Here is a 17,075-nt window from a genome sequence, read left to right as displayed (position 1 = left end):
TTACTCCTTAAAATTTGCTTTTTTTTAAGTGAAATTACAAATGATTTCACTTACTCTGGCTTTTTTCATCATGAATGTCTGTTGTTTCCCTGTACAGGCTCATTAGACCATGTTGTGCTAGATTTACTTGGATTCTTTGATTCTGTTTTCTAGCATTTCATCTTCCATACTGAGTTTTTTATTGCAGTTTGTTTTGTTTTAGGCTATTTGTTTACCTGGAATGTTTCTGGAAATGCACCTTGTTTTTTATTTTGTTTTCAAGTATTGCCTCAATCACAGTGCCTTTTGTGATTCCTTACAACTGGATATAATCAGACTTCCACAAGCTTCCATATCACTTTGAATTTATTTTTTTTAAAAAAATTTATAAAGAAAAGAGGTTTATTTGGCTTACGATTCTGGGACAGCTGCATCTGGCATGGGCCTCAGGCTGCTTCTATTCATGGTGGAAAATGGCAGGCAGCCGGCTGGTACAAGCAGATCACATGGCAAGAGGAAAGCAAGATCTGAATCTCTTTTAACACTTAATATACTCAGTATCAAAATGTCCTTACTTACACTTATCCATTATCTTCTGCAGTTAGTTCATTTGATCACTTTTAAGGCTCGTTTTCTATTTGGTAAAATTTTTCCTATTTTTATTAATTTTATCAAGTTAGAGAAAATAAAGAAAAACAGGTACGAGCATTAATATTTTGATTATAGGGCCACTTAACCCAAATGCAAGATTGCATTATATTGTAGAACTAACATTTCTCAAATTTAAGTTTGCATTTATATTTTCTTCCTCTAGGTGGCGAACTGTCACAGTTAATTGAAAGTAATTTGGGTCTGAGGCTCTGAAATACCATTAAATGCAAAGAGTAGAAGTAGAATGCAAGATTTGGTGGATATTTTAACATGTTTTGGAGTTAAATTTTAGATTATTTCAAAATCTAAACTCTATTAGGCAGAAATGAAATAGGCGTTAGAGAAATATGTTTCCGTAGAATACTAGTAAATTTTATTTTGGTTAGCAGATATGTGCTGTTACTGAGTTATGTTCAATTATCTAGAGTAATGGTAATATTGACGTCCTTCAGAATTAACTTCTGTGTATCTTTGCCTTTATTCATGTTGATTTTTAAAGTTGACTTTTTGTTACTCTCTGTATTGTTTATAAATAAGCAACATAGACCCAGAAGTTGGCAGAACCACCAGCATTTCTTTTTTTAAAAAATTCTGTCCAGCATTTTGATGTTTGCTTTTACTCTGTTGCCTTTGTTTAAAGTTGTATTCCCATACCAGCAAGCCAAAAAATGAATGAATAAATAAATAAATAAATAAATAAGGTTGATTGCTTGAGGTTTTATTTAGCATTGAGAAGATACCACCTATAGTGCTGATAGTGCCATGAGATAATGATGTGAAATCTAGAGAAAAAGTACATACTATCTATTATTATTAACCAGAATCCTTAGACTTAAGCAGAAAGGATTCTCTTAATGACATTTTTAAAGTACTGGAAGTATCCCCCCATAATACTCCCAAACTATAACATAAATGGCTTTCAGTCATTCAACATGTATTCATTAAGCAACCATATTTTGCAAAATGCAGTAGTTTTTTAAAACAAATCTTTATGATTCTTCAATAAAGGTACTTTCAACTAAATAGTACATATTTTAGTTACTACAAAGAAGTCCAGTGAAATGCATTAGTCTTTCCAGTTTTGCTATTATTTGGTCTATCTAGAAGTAACATCTATTTGTATCTATAAATATTTGAGTAGTACCAATTAAAATCAGATTTCTTATAAAGGATTTAGTTTAAACACTACTTAATTTTCTATATCATCTAAGCCCTAGTAATAATGACCTCAAAGGAGTACTATTGCTAGATTTAATACCTTGTGTTTTTTTGTGTTTTGTTTTAATTTATATTTAGGTCATAGTGATGGGAGCTACTAATCGTCCTCAGGACCTTGACTCGGCTATAATGAGAAGAATGCCTACAAGATTTCACATCAACCAGCCTGTAGGTGATCTTGATTGATATTATGAACAGTTAAATATTCAGCTTTTTATGGATCTTCACCTGTGATTTTAAGAAGGGAATATTTTGTTTAATAGTATTTATGAAGGCAGGAAGGAATTGGCAGGAAATCCCACAGCTGCATCTTTGTCCTTTCCACTCTCTTCCTTGCTTTTTTCTTATTTCTGTCCTAATATTAGTGTTAGTTGCTTCTCTTCAATATATGTAGTTACCTCAAGTTTGCCTTGCTGCTTTAGTGATTTACTTTAGGACATAGCAGGTTATCTGTGGAGGAAGATACATAAGGAAATCTAAATTATCGTTTTGGTTTAGCATAGAATAAAATTGGGAGAATTGTGGCTGTAAACATGGTCTCCCCAAAATTGATGGTTGTGACCTCTATAAAATTACTCTGATCACCTGTTTGCTACAGCTACAACCTCTTGTTCCTCTGAGGATATTCACATACTTAGCCACTCTATTAGAAAATTTACCTGGTAATGAAGAGATTTTTTATGGCCTTTTCTTTTTTGGATGTTGGCTAATACTGGGATCTAAACCCTTGACCTTGGTGTTACAAGGCAGCACTCTAACCAACTGAGCTCACTGGCCAGCCCAATGAAGAGATTTTTTAACTTAATGTAGGAGATGATAAAATTTACTTAGTATGACTAATATTTATTTAGCATTAATATGTGTCAGATACCTGCTAGGCTTTGGTGAAGGGAACATGGCCCTTGTCCTCAAGGAACTCTGTGTTGCAAGGGAGGTGGACACATAAATAAATAATGTAAAATCTGCTTTATAAAAGTATGTTTAAAGAACTGTGAGAGCCTGAGATGATGTTGAAAACTAATAATTCTGTCTGGGGAGTTGATGGAATTTATAGAATCCAGCTGGGCCTTGAAGGATGGTAGAAATTTGAAAGGCAGATGAAATAATGAAGGGCTTTCCTACTGGAAGGAACACAGACAAGAAGATGTGGAAGCAGGGTTAAATGTGAGTTCTAGAGATAGTTCAGTTAGAACATCAAGGAAAGTAGGTCGAGATGAAGCTGGAAAGGTAGACTGCTACCAGTTTAGATGAACTTTGTATGCCTTGCACAAGAATTTTGATTTTATTTTGTAAGCAAGACATCAGAGCATTTTAAAAGAAAATTAGTTTATCTCAGTGGTTCAGAAGACAAAGATTATTGATAGAATCCCTATCAGTAATCCAACTGTAGTCCAGTAGACAAGTAAGGTTTTTGATGTACAATAGAATAGAACATAGGATGCAACATGGAAAGTAGCCTTTATTAAAGTTGTAAATTTATTATATTGTGTGAGTTATCAAAATGGATTATAACAGGTTTCATCAAATTTGTTATAAATTTGTATACTGTTTATGTAGAAATGAATTTTCTAACCCCTTTTATTCTCCTTTTAGTGAATACACACATTGTAATTTTTTTCTTGTGTAACTATGATGTGAGAGGATATGGTTAACCTTACTTTAAAACTCCTCTCCAAGTTAAATGGTTATTAACAAAAAGTAGTTATTGCTGATCTTACACCAAGTTAACTTTCCTTCTTAACACACTTGAATTACAGAAACAGCAGGGTTTGGTTGTAACCAGCTCTGTTTGGTAGATGGTTGTGGAAATAGAGAAGAGTTCAGCCATAATAATTTTGTTTTTATTTTATTATTATGTTTTTGGTGGTTGGCCAGTATGGGGATTGAACCCTGGACCTTCGTGTTATCAGCACCACACTCTAACCAACTGAGCTAACTGGCCAACCCATACCATGATAATTTTGAAAAGCATTTGTATTTACTGCGATGTATATAAGGTATTCTATAAAAGGAATAAAATGTTAAATGTGGTTTCTAGTCTCTGGTATAATAATATGAGACATCACTGGGGGAAAAAGCATATATGCATATAAACAAATATATCATTAACACTAAATAAAAATTCACTAATATAAATTTATGAACACGGAAGTTATATATTGAAATAGAGGAACTGAGGGAGTATTGTCATCTCTTCTAATTATTGGTAGAATATTTTATGGCATTGGTGAGTTTTTGTAAGTTTTCTAAATAAAGGAAAAAAATGAAGATTGCAGAGCTATAGAGGAAAGACATTGTGGTCATAGGTACTCGTTTACTCACTCAGTAAAAATTAAGGGCATGTTATTTCCCAGACATTGTAGTAGACCCTGGGGACACAGAATAAGAAGAAATAGTTTAGTAGGACAGCCGTAGGTCATTACTCCAGTGTCTTGAATATAGACCCTGCTTCAACCTCTATCAGAGTTCCTGTCATTTCCTACAGGTATTGTCAGGTAGTTTACAAGAGAAGAAATAGTAGAAAAACTAGTTGATCCTTATTTTTTAAAAAAATGCTAACTGGAAATTATCCTGGTTTTAGGCTCTAAAACAGAGAGAAGCAATCCTGAAACTCATCTTGAAAAATGAAAATGTAAGTAGATAATTGCAATTTTTCCCCATCCTATAAATAAATATGTTTACGTTCATAAAGTCATTTAAGAGAGAAATGAAGAAGGAATATGAGAATAATGTAGCCTTGAGCTTGACCTAAATTACTGTAAAACTCTTGGTCACTCATGTAACTCAGTAACTATGGTATATTTGAACAAATTAAAAATAATTTAAGTTTTTAAAAAGTTGTGTGTTCTCGTATCCGTACATTAAAATACTTTTTAATATTTTCAGAATGTTCTCTAGTTATATAAGATACATTTATTTTTGTACAGAAGTTTTGTTTGCAGTTTTGTTTTTTACTTAATTGCAATATATATATATATATTTTTTTTTGGCAGCTGGCCGGTAACAGGGATTGAACCCTGGACCTGGTGTTATCACCACTATGCTCTAACCAACTGAGCTAACCGGCCAGCCCCTGCAATATTTTTTGAAGTTGGAATTTAGGTTTAAGAAGGTATGATAATTAAAATCTTATAATTTTTGCGTTTAAGGTTTTATTTATTAATAGATAATAGAGTTACATGATTCAAAAATTAAAATATGTATTTTAAATGGTGTTTGGGAAAAAGTCTCCTCCCCTCCCCTGTATTTCTTTTGTATCCTTTGACATTGGCATTTTGCTTACACAAACAAGTTAGCATAAACTATTCTCTCTCCTTTTTTTTTTTTTGCATAAACTATATTAATAAGCCATGCACACTGTTCTGTGCATTGCTTTTTTCACTTATCTTTGAGATCGTTTCATATCGCATATTGTTTTCTTATTTTATTCTCTCTTTTTTCTTTTCTTTTTTTTGCACTTCATAGGATTCCCTTGTACAGGGGTAATTCATTTAATCAATGCCATATTGAAGGACATTTGGGTTGATTCTGTTCTTTTACTATTATAAAAATGCTACATTGAATAACCTTGTTTGTATGTCATTTCACACTTGTGCAGGGATATTAGTAGGATGAATTTTCCAGAAGAAGAATTGCTAGGTCAAAGGGTGGGATATTTGTAATTTTGGTAGCTATTGCCAAATTGTCCATGTTAGTTTACTCATTTACTGGCAATGTTAGAGTGGCTCTTTCCCTATAGCCTTGCCACCAGAACGTTATGGAATTTGTGCCAACATGATAGGTAGAAAAAAGTTATCTCATTAGAGTTTTCATTTGCATTCTTTAGGGATGAATGATTCTTCATATTTTTAAAAGATGTTTCAATTTTTTTTCTGTGAAGTGTGTGTTTATATTCTTTGCCCATTTTTCTATTGCAGTATTCTTTTTCTTACGGATTTGTAAGAACTCTATTGGTATTACAAAGATTTGCCCTATGTATGATATGAAAATATTTTTTCAGTTTGTCTTTTGATTTGAGGGATTATTTTTTACCCCTTTTATGGCTTCTGGGATTTGAAACAAGTTAAAAAGGCATTTTCCACTCTCAAGTTTATAAAATAATTTTCTTCATTTTCCAAGATCTTGCTACTTGCTTTTCCAAAACTCTGTAACTGAATATATTTGGATAACGTGGTATTCCTCTATATCCCAAACTTGAATATCTAAACTCCCTATTTGAACTCACCAAATGTATTTCTCACTATGGGAATCTCTGTATTTCTATGGTTTCCTTCCTTGAACCACCCACCATCAATCCCATATTTAATTCTGTTCCATTCATACTTCCACACATCCCATGTTTTCCCATCATATCTTATCTGTAAGTATTTTAGTTATATTTCTAAAAGAAAAGGATTCTTGTTTTAAACCTAACTTGATTGCTGTATTACACCTAATAAAAAATTGACAGTAAGTCATTATTATGATCTCCTAAATGTCTTTTGTTTTTTTAATCATGTGTTTGACTCAGGATCCATATAAAGTTCATAATTTGTAATTGATAGTTTTTAAGTTTCTCTTAATCTATAGGCTATAGGTTCTTCCTTCATCTTTCTTCATTTTTTTTCCCCTTTGAAATTATTTATTGAAGAAACTAGGTTGGGTTTGTCCAGATTTTGCCACAATCCAAATTTTGCTGATTGCACTAGGAATTAGTTATTTTCCTAAAATTGGTAGCTGGGTCAAGAAACTGAATGAGATTCAGGTTCAGGTTGTCAGAGCAGGGAGATAGGACAGGAAAGCTTCTTAGGTAGAATTATATTCTTCCATCAGGAAACACATAATAATCTGGGTGGCTTTTATGGGTTTTTTTGTTGTTTGTTTTTTTGTTTGTTGATGGCTGGCTGGTATAGGTGTACAAAGCTGTGACCTTGGTGTTATATGGCTGTGCTCTAACCAGCTGAGCTAACCAGCTAGCTGCTTTTATGTTTTAAATCTTTGATATATTTGGAATTTATCCAGGTAGATGATATGTAATATGAACCCAATTTTGCTTTTGTTTTTCTAGATGGACACCCAGTTGTTCCAGTATCATTTATCAAATAGAGCATCTTTTTCTCACTAGACATGCCACTTTTATCAAATTCTCATATGTATTGGCTTTGCCTGGACTTTGAATTTAGGTCGTTGGTCTTCTGTGTCTTTAATGTACTAGCACCACACTGTTTTAATTATTGAGCTTTGTAAGGTTTACTGTCTAGTAGTGCTAGATACCCCTTGCTGTCCCCTAGCCCAAAGGTTATTTTTACTCATTTTTCTGTGTGAATTTTAGAATCAATTTTTTTCATATAGGAAAAAATAACAGTATTTTTGGTGGATCACCATTCAAGAGAATTAAGATCTTTCTGATGTTGAATCTTTCTGCCAAAAAATTTATGACTTTCTGGTTGTTTAGGTCTTCCTTTGTAGCTTTCAGTAATGTTCTAGTGATTTATTTCTTTAAAATATATCAAAATAACATATACTGTATGTAAAAGTTTGAAGAACCTAACAAATTACAAAGATTATTAGGTCATTGTTTATTAATCTTGAGGTAAAAGCTATGTAGCCTTTCTTAAGAAAACTATATATGTGCCTGAAATATTTTTTGCAGTTTCAGGGAAATTTCTAAAATCCTTCATATATTCTAAGTAAAGAACTCTGGTCCTAGATGAGAAATCAGCAAACTACATTTTGTCTTTTAATTGAATATTTTGATAACTGCTTTCAAAAAAAAATTGCATAATTGTTTAAAAGTTAAAACACACAATTGGTAAACCTTTAACAAGCATAGGCATCAGTGAAAAGTTTAGAGAAGAAAACAGAAGGAATAGTTAACAAGTTCTTTTGAATTAGGATGGCTACAGAGTGGCTAGAAATTTAACAGATATTAGGAGGTAGTTGCTGACAGTTTCGCAAACTTCAAGTTCACCAATACAGTTATTTAATTTAAAAAAAAATTATGAAGGATTGTATTGTATAACTGGAAGTTTATAATGTTTTTTTGTTGTTGTTTTGGCGGCTGGCCAGAATGGGGATCCAAACTCTTGACCTTGGTGTTAGCAGCACCGCACTCTAACCTGGAAGTTTATAACAATTTTGAATAACACATATGTGATCTAGTGTAGATACAGATGATTTATGTATAGATGATAAATATAAATGATGAAATTTAAGCTCTTTGTCTCATAAGATAGCCATACTGTACACAAGCTATTAAGTTTTCTTATTTAAACTTAAGAAATTACTCATGATCTCAACATTCTGTTTTTTTTTTTAACAGTGGTGTCTGGAAATTATATTTGTCATGGGTACAGGGAATTTTTAGCATTCCGTTTCTTATTCATGAAAGCAAAAAGGATTAGTCTCTTAGTTTTATGATGCAAAATATGAATGCTCTGGAAAACTTCTGACATGGGAACATCTCTTCTTACTAGCTGGTATTTATATGCTGAAGGCACATTGCTATTTCAATAAAAACTGAAAGAAATTTATTTTATTTTGTTGAAAGATGCCTCAAATCAGCACACACATTTATTTAATAAAATAAGTGCTATCATGCTTATACATTGCTGAGCAGAATAAGGGTTTTTTTTTTTGATACAAATAAACTACTAGACTATTATGAATTTTTCTTCTCTGAAGAAGACTGAAGTTTTTAAAAAGATACTGTGTTCCACCCTTTTACAATTATTTATTGATAGGTAGTCCTTAACATGATTTGCTTATTTTAAAAAGATTGTATGTGATTTGGGCTTGAAGTTTTAAGTATGAATAGAATAGGCACTAATAAGATTTATACCCTATGAAAATATCATGTCTGACTCTGGAAGTAAGTATGTAGCTTTTTCCCCCCTATACTAACTTACCTGAATTTATATATTTTATATAACATAGCAGGAATAATTAATAGATAATGGGCTTTGTAGACAGATCTGATGAGGGTCTCCCACATGCTGACATGACCATTCCTTGCTGTGTGACCTTGAGTAAATATTGTTTAGTATCTCCGTGTCTCATTTTTCTCACTTGGAAATTGGATGCCAACAATCTCAAAGAATCCTTTTGTGAATTTAAATAAAATTATATCACCCTCGTTAGACTGGCTATTATAAAAAAGAAAGACTAACAAATGCTGGCAAGGATGTGGAGAAAGGGGAACCCCTCTACACTGTTGGTGGGACTGTAAAATAGTACAGCCATTATGGAAAACAGTGTGGAGGTTTCGCAAACTGCAGATAGAACGTATGATCCAGCAATCCCACTACTGGGTATACACTCAAAGGAATGGAAATCATCTTGTCAGAGGGATACCTGCACTCCCATGTTCATCGCAGCTCTGTTTACAATAGGCAAGATATGGAACCAACCTAAATGTCCATTGACAAATGACTGGATAAGGAAAATGGAATACTAATATTACCTACTATTAACTCAGTTTTACATTGAGGTTCCCTCTTTGTAATGTATAGTTAGTTCTGTGGGTTTTGCCAAATGCATATGTCATATATTCACCATTAGAGTATCATACAGAATAGGTTTGCTGCTGTAAAAATCCTTTGTACTCCAGCTATTCATCCCTGACAACCAGTGATTTTTTTTCCCCCATTACCTCAAACATTTATCATTTCTTTATGCTGGGAGCATTCAAAAATCCTCTCTTCTAGCTAATTGAAAATATGCAATAAATTGTTGTTAATTGTAGTCACCCTTCAATGCTATGGAACACTAGATATTATTCCTCCTGTCTTCCTGTAATTTTGTACCCATTAACCAATCTCTCACTGTCTCTCCTCCCTCCTTCCCTTTCCAGTCTCTGATAGCTGCCTTTTTACTCTACTTCTATGTGATCAACTTTCTTAGCTTCCACACATGAGTGAGAACATGCAGTATTTCTCTTTCTCCTCCTGGTTTACTTCACGTAATATAATGTCCTCCAAGCTCATCCATGTTTCCACAGATGACAGGATTTCATTCTTTTTTATGGCTGAATAGTAGTCCACTGTGTATATATTCCACATTTTCATTATCTGCTCATCTGTTGATGAACATGTAGGTTGGTTCCAAATTTTGACTGTTGTGAATAGAGCTGCGGTAAATGTTGGAGTGCAGGTATCCCTTTGACCTGTTGATTTCTTTTCCTTTGGATATATACCCAGTGATGGGATTGCTGAATTGTATGGTAGTTCTGTCTATAGCTGTTTGAGGAACACTCAGACTGTATTCCATAATGACTGTACTAATTTACATTCCCACCAACAATGCTGACGAGTTCTCTTTTCTCTGTATCCTCACCAGCATTTGCTATTTTCTATCTTTTTAGTAATAGCCATTTTACCTCAAGTGAGATGGTACCTCAGTGTGGTTTTGATTTGCATTTCCCTAATGATTAGTTATGTTGAGCATTTTTTTCATTTGTGCATTCTCTCTCTGTTCCACTGGTCTGTGTGTCTGTTTTTATGTCAGTACCATGCTGTTTTGCTTACTATAGTTTTGTAGTATATTTTGAAGTCTGGTAGTGTGATGCCTTCAACTTTGTTCTTTTTGCTCAGGGCTGCTCTGGCTATTCAGGGTCTTTTGTCATTCTATATGAATTTTAGAATTTTTTTTTTCTATTTCTATAAAGAATCTCATTGGTATTTTGATAGGGATTGCATTGAATCTGTAGATCAGTTTTGGTAGTATGGTCATTTTTTAGCTCTTCCAATCCATGAACATGGGGTGTCTTTCCATTTGTTTGTGTCCTCTTCAATTTTTTCATTAGTATTTTATAGTTTTCATTATAGAGATCTCTCACCTCCTTGGTTAAATTAATTACTAGGTTCTGTGTGTGTGTGTGTGGCTATTGTAATGGATTGCTTTATTGATTTCTTTTTCATCTTGCTTGTTATTGGTGTATAGAAACGTTAGTGATTTCTGTATGTTGATTTTGTATCCTGCAACTTTTATCAGTTCTACAAGTTCTTTGGTGGAACTTTTAGGGTTTTCTATATAAATGAAGGTACTTCAGAAAGTTCATGGAAAGATTCATATTATGTTTCAATTCTATTTTTTCCACAAACTTTTGGAATTACCTCTGTCTTACCATGTTGTCTGCAAACAGGGACAATTTGACTTCCTCCTTTCCAATTTGGATGCCGATTATTTCTTCTCTTGCCTAATTGCTTTGGCTAGGATTATTCCTGTATTCATTATGCCCTTTTTCTCCCTTTCTCTACTAGTTTGGAAGTTACATGTTCTCTTTCTGTTCTTTAGTGGTACCTTTAAAATTTTTTGACATATATACATAAAGTCTAAGTTAATAGTAACTGTGTCTGTGCCCTCTTTCCAATACTATAATTGTAAGACCTTAGAAAGCCTTGATAGAGATGTCCTGTCTGTCTTACTTTTTCTTATTGTCTAGCATTTTAGTTTCACTTTGTTTCTGTATCACAAATTAAATGATGACTACTACTATTTGTATAACTAAATCTTGTTCAGATTTGTGTTTGCCGTTTTCTTTGCTTATCATTGCAGCTTGCACCACTGCTACCTTCTGGGTTCAGTTTTCTTTTTATCAAAATGTATGATTTCTCTTCACTTAACCCCCACATTTAGGAATAAGAGCACTGTCATATGAGGTCACAGTTGCAGAGCTAGCAATGGACCCCATGATGTCTCACCTCCAAGTCACCTGTCCTTGTGTGAAGTTGCTTTTTCACTTAAACACTGAGCCTTACACAAATACAAATGGGAATTTAGTAACTAACAATGGTGGTATTGCAAATCAATGAGGGAAAGTAAATGTTGTTACTACAGGTGGTTAGCTATATGGGGGAAAAATACAGCTGGACCTCTACTATATTTATTCAAATCCTAACTCTGTGACTTGTTAACCTTTCCTTGTCTCTCAATTCTTACCTGAAAATGAAAATGATAATACATACCTGACAGAATTAAATGAGAGAAAAAGATAAGAAAAAAAAATTTTTTTAAAGAATTAAATGAGAATAATACATGTAAAGTGCTTAGCACAGTAAATGAGATGTAAGAATCACTTAATGAAAAATAGATGGCAGTCATAAATTTTTTTCTTGCTCATTTTCTCTTCTTAATCTGCACATTAGTATGATGATTACATTCTCCCAATCCGGTTATGGGATAGGACAGTCACTTAAATGGCTTGACTATAAGATTAGGTTGGGGAATAAAACTATAGGTGCTGAATTAGTGTTGAGGTAGTAAAATACCAAAGCATTACAGTTAAAAGGAATGTTAAGTGAAGTATTTTCTATAATGGACTGTGGACTTAATGATGCTGGCTTTATTTGCCAAATATGTTGAATATATTAAAGTGTCAGCTTGGTACCTTCTTGAGAGGCACCAAGGTGAATCCAGCAGTGTTTGAATGCCTTTTCTTCCCCACCAATTCACAAGGTATCTAGTAAGACTTATTTCTGTCTTGGTCTTAGAGACAAATAATGAAAAATTTCTAATATTTTATGGTTAAAAAAAAACTTTTAGAAACTGAAAATACTTTTTAATGTTTCTCCTTCCATGCTGTTACAGTATGCTTAACTTTCTTTAACTCTAAGACTGATGGTTGGAAGTGTCCTTTGCAGTGTATTTTATATTTGTTTTGAAGCATGTTTTATATTTGTTTAAGGTGGATAGACATGTAGACCTGCTAGAAGTTGCCCAGGAAACTGATGGGTTTTCAGGAAGTGACCTAAAAGAGATGTGTCGAGATGCTGCCCTCCTCTGTGTCAGGGAATATGTTAATTCTACATCAGAAGAAAGGTATGTGTGCTTAGAATTAATTTCTAATATTTGCCAAAACATTTTAGAGCTTTTAGGTTAGTTTCTTTTATTTTGCTTTATAATAGCAACCACACTTAAGGTAAATTTGAATTAGCAACCCCCCCAACTTTATTTACTTTTATTTTTCTAAAGGGGAATTCTGAAAATGAATGGGGGAGGGATTGTGGGAAGGATCTAAACTAAAGGGAAAAAAGGCTGAATTTCTACTGATAATCTTTGGAATGGGTCACAGGAAGCTTATAGAAACCTAGGTTTGCTTATCTCTGTTAGGAAAACAGGGCTCTTGAGCACCCCTAGATTGCTTCTGCATCCTAAATTCTGTTTTATGTTAGAAATGTGTGCCTTGTCTTCCAGAAATTTCACATGAAAATGTGGGAGGGAGTGTGGGGGTGCCGAAGACTAGACTTCGGCTTGTTAACAATAATGTATTTACTAAACAAAGAAACCATTTGTCACTGCAGCGAATTTTACTTGAAACTAGTTTCAAGTATAGTGAGCTTGAGAAACCAAATTTGTACTAGCCTTATTCCAGCAAAGGTACTAGTGAACTGGAATAATTCAGCCCTGATGAACCATGTCCTTTAAGGAGATTTCCCAAAAGGCCACTTGCTCTGGACCAGTATTTCTTTTCAAAATGTCAACCTTCTAATGAAGAATTTCTGTGACTCTTAGTTAACCAGGGTACTTGAAGGGGTTGTGTTGAATGAGGTCTCCAACTCTTGCCCCATTGTTTCTTGGTCTCCCATCCTTAACTCCCTGGAGTTATCACTTCAAGTGACCCTGATTTGCCTATGATATTCACGTATTTAATTACAGTGTATTGCTGTAGCAAGCTTCACCCCGCAAAAATGTGCTTTTTTTTTCGTATGGAAAGGTATGCGTGAAAGCTACCCTGTCAGCCAGTAGCTATGTTGTGCACTGGTTCTGGACCCATTATTAGTGCTCCTTCAGACCCCATCATGGAGAGGTTCACTCAATTTATTTGTTGCCAGGTTAATCTAGTTACTTTAGCAAGTTGGGAAAACTTTTGAGCTCTGTAGCCAAGAATCGACCCTCCAAAGATTTTTATTCTTGTATATAAGATTAAGAGGAAAAGTAACCAACCTATAAATAAATTTTGCTTAAGTAAATTATATTAATAATGAAAGACCTGTTTTTCTGCTGCCTCAAAGCCCTGAAATTTTTATATTTCAGTGTGAAAAATCTGGCTAATTTAGTATTTCATATTGAATTTCATATTTTGTTATTTTATATTTCAATATGAAAAATCTGAATAGACTTGGGTTATCATACCTTTTTCCATGAATGTTTTTCTCTGAGTGTCTATAAATTACAAAGTATGTATAATGTACTGGATTTTGTTTTTCTTATTATTAAAGTGGGGAGGACTTGGATTAATTTTTTTTAATTGATAACAAAAAATTTTACTTTCAATTCATAAAAAGCTAAATGTGGACATGAGTATATACCTAGGAATGCTGCTTTTTAATTCCAGTTTTCATGGGAATAACTTAATTTCTTGATTGGATTATGTTCCCATTTGGACGAACTGACACACCTTTATACAACATTTTTAACTTTATGGTTATATTTTGTACTTATATTCTTGGTGCGAAGTATTTGATTTTAGCCAACCATTTTAGCTTCCTACCTTTTAGCAGTCAGTACTTTTAAAAAATCTCTTATGACTTGTATATGCATAGATAATTCCTGGAAGAATTATCATGAAGCTGTTAACTGTGGTCGTCTTTGGGATCTTGAATGGGAAAGACACTTCATTGTTACACCCATTCATACAGTTAAAAATGAATTTATTTTCAACACATGCTTTTTAAAAAAAATCTTGGTAAAATATTTTAGGGAGGTGTATTCTAAAATTATTTGAATATTTGTTGGTTTTGCTTGCTTTTTAGCCATGATGAAGATGAAATTCGGCCTGTGCAACAGCAGGACCTGCATCGGGCAATTGAAAAGATGAAGAAATCAAAGGATGCAGCATTTCAGAATGTTTTAACACATGTTTGTTTAGATTAAGAGTAAAGATCATTTGTACAGTTCAGTGATCTAGTTTGGTGTGCCCTCTTAACAGTTCGTGGAAATAGAATGGAAGGAGTTCTCCTAAACAGTGAGTTCAATGTTTATGGTTTTATACGCTGAATTCTAAGTTATTGAGACAGAGTTCTTATATAAACAGCATTACTACTTGTCAGAAATCATGAGGAGGAACAATTTAATCCAGCCTGAGTGTGGGTGCTTGTGTTTGACCTCTTTAGCCATATGTTGTTACAGCCTTATAGAATCTAAGCTGGTCTTAAAGTAATAAATGATTCATTGGGTCACAAGTGAGAAATGGAGATATGGTTAGGTGCGTGAGCGTGTGTGTGTGTGTGTGTGTGTGTGTGTGTGCGCGCGTGTGCGTGAGCGTGTGTGTGTGTGTGTGTGTGTGTGTGTATGAAATGTATATATCCACACATTTTATATTGACATTCTGTAGATATGTTTGAATATAGAAACTTTTTTTTTACCCCAACTACTGAATCCAAAAGTACCAAACAGTATATAGCAAAACTAAGATTTAAGGTTGTGTCTAAAAGGTACAGTGATTCAGCCATTTCCAGTTGTTGTTTGTTTAAGCCTTTTTTTTTTTTTTTTTCTGACCGGCAAGGGGATTGCAACCCTTGGCATGGCTTTCTGCACCACGCTCAGCCAGTGAGCTCACCGACCATCCCTATATAGGATCCGAACCCGCGGCCTCGGCGCTGGGAGCCACGGGGCAGGCCCTGTTTAAGCCTTTTTTTAAGTTGAGTGTTCTCTGCAGTTGATTAGTTGGATCAGCCACATCACTTATGCATGTGACTCAGTTATTATGGTTGTCAGCCTAATCAGACATAAGTACCTGTTCAGGGATCAGCACTGAATGGTGGTTAGGCAGTCATGTGATCAACACTGATTTCACCTCTTTTCTGCAATCACACTGAGTAGACATTTTTCTGAATTTTAAATTGATTCACATGAAGATAAATACTTTTCAAAAGAGTGGGTGTGAGAAACCTCAGTGCCCTTCAGTACATGTACATGACTTTCCTTTCCTTGTTTAATGTAACAGATAGTTCTGTAACCATGTTTTTTTAATGTTATTTTAAAGTTATGTGTTCTTTAATTATGGTCAAATATAATTTGGTCACCAAAAGTAAAATGATAGTTTAAAGCAAGTAGTTGCTACTAAATGTGCTAAAAATACTCATTTTGTAACTTTGATTTTTTAAGTTTTCTTGGCATATTATAAATTGTGCCCTAGTTAAGTACAAGTATACATGTCAGAATTCCCATTTTGTATCTGTACTCATTTGATGGTATGTGTGTAAACTACATATGAAACATTTTTTTGTTCAGAATTCCACTAACGAGAATTCTGTTATGGTACCTAAAATAGCATGAGGAAAATGGCACAACCAATTTTGAGGTGCCTTCTGAGTCATCAGAAAGGTTAAATTATGCTTCATATGTTTCTGTTTTTATTGTATTTCTTTGAAAACTCTCAATCTTTATTCATGAGTTACTGGATTAATTTAATTTCTCTGATAATGTCTCTCATGAGAACCTATTGGATGGTTTATTCTTCACTTGTACTTTGAGTGGTGGGGTAGAAGTTTCTGGAGAACATTTATACAACAAAAAGCAAGTTATGAAAGATTATGAAGATGATGGAAAATTGAACACAAAATACAAGATACCAAAAATAAAAAAATTAATCCCATTTTTAATAACTATGTTATATTATTATTTTTTAAATGTATAATAAAGGGGTTCCTGTTTATTGATTTTTCTTCACTTAATTCTTGTTTTTTTTCAGTTATTTTAAATTTTCTGGGTTTTTTTTTTTTCTGGTTTATGAAACTTGTGTTTGGACTGTTTTTATCTTGCTATGGAGCTTTCACACTTTTATAGCATAGGATTCTACTATCTAATCATTCTGTTTTAATGTGAGTTTCAGTAATCATTTAATTTTAATCTCATAGCATATTGATTGAAAATAAGGGGTGATGTATCCCTCCTCATATCCAGAAGTTTTTTTAGCAGAAATTGGTGAATAATGTTGCTTTTATTCCTGCATTGGATTAAATGAACTCCAACTGTTTAAATTGCCCATTATAGATTCAGAGTCCTGGCAGTGAGTGTGCAAAACCAGGTCAAAAATCACCCCTAACAGACTTGGAGCTTTGAGAGAAGGACTTTCCAGGACCTCCTTTGGCTAAAGTGGTTTGAGACAAAGTATATCAGCTCATCAAGACTAAATGCTCAAGGAGAGAGTTGATTCATTCAAAGGAAATTATATTGTGGGAAGGGTGCTCGACAAACAAAAAATGACAAATTGCCAGCTGGTCACAGGAAGCCATAGATATATGCTA

The 17,075-nt window shown here is 33.6% G+C and overlaps 1 protein-coding gene across 2 annotated transcripts in view; it reads left to right on the top strand.

Annotated features, from left to right (window-relative positions):
- ATAD1 (ATPase family AAA domain containing 1) overlaps nucleotides 1–16,482 on the top strand; it is a 52,076-nt gene extending 35,594 nt beyond the window's left edge. Inside the window, exons 7-11 of one of the 2 annotated variants that reach the window (XR_010024050.1) lie at nucleotides 1,927–2,016; nucleotides 4,430–4,480; nucleotides 12,512–12,645; nucleotides 14,580–14,791; nucleotides 15,332–16,482. Coding sequence is in view for 1 of the 2 variants with exons in the window: in XM_063102441.1 (XP_062958511.1) it covers nucleotides 1,927–2,016; nucleotides 4,430–4,480; nucleotides 12,512–12,645; nucleotides 14,580–14,700 (396 nt within the window). In the remaining variant the exon portion in view is untranslated. Of the gene's footprint in view, nucleotides 1–1,926; nucleotides 2,017–4,429; nucleotides 4,481–12,511; nucleotides 12,646–14,579 lie in introns of both variants that reach the window. The other variant, XM_063102441.1, reaches the window with a different exon arrangement.
- Nucleotides 16,483–17,075: the final 593 nt, after the last annotated feature.

This window comes from Cynocephalus volans, chromosome 7, assembly GCF_027409185.1.
Source record: "Cynocephalus volans isolate mCynVol1 chromosome 7, mCynVol1.pri, whole genome shotgun sequence".
Taxonomy (NCBI): Eukaryota; Metazoa; Chordata; class Mammalia; order Dermoptera; family Cynocephalidae; genus Cynocephalus; species Cynocephalus volans.
The sequence above is the reverse complement of the archived record's forward strand: the minus strand, read 5'-3'. Positions and strand labels throughout refer to the sequence as shown.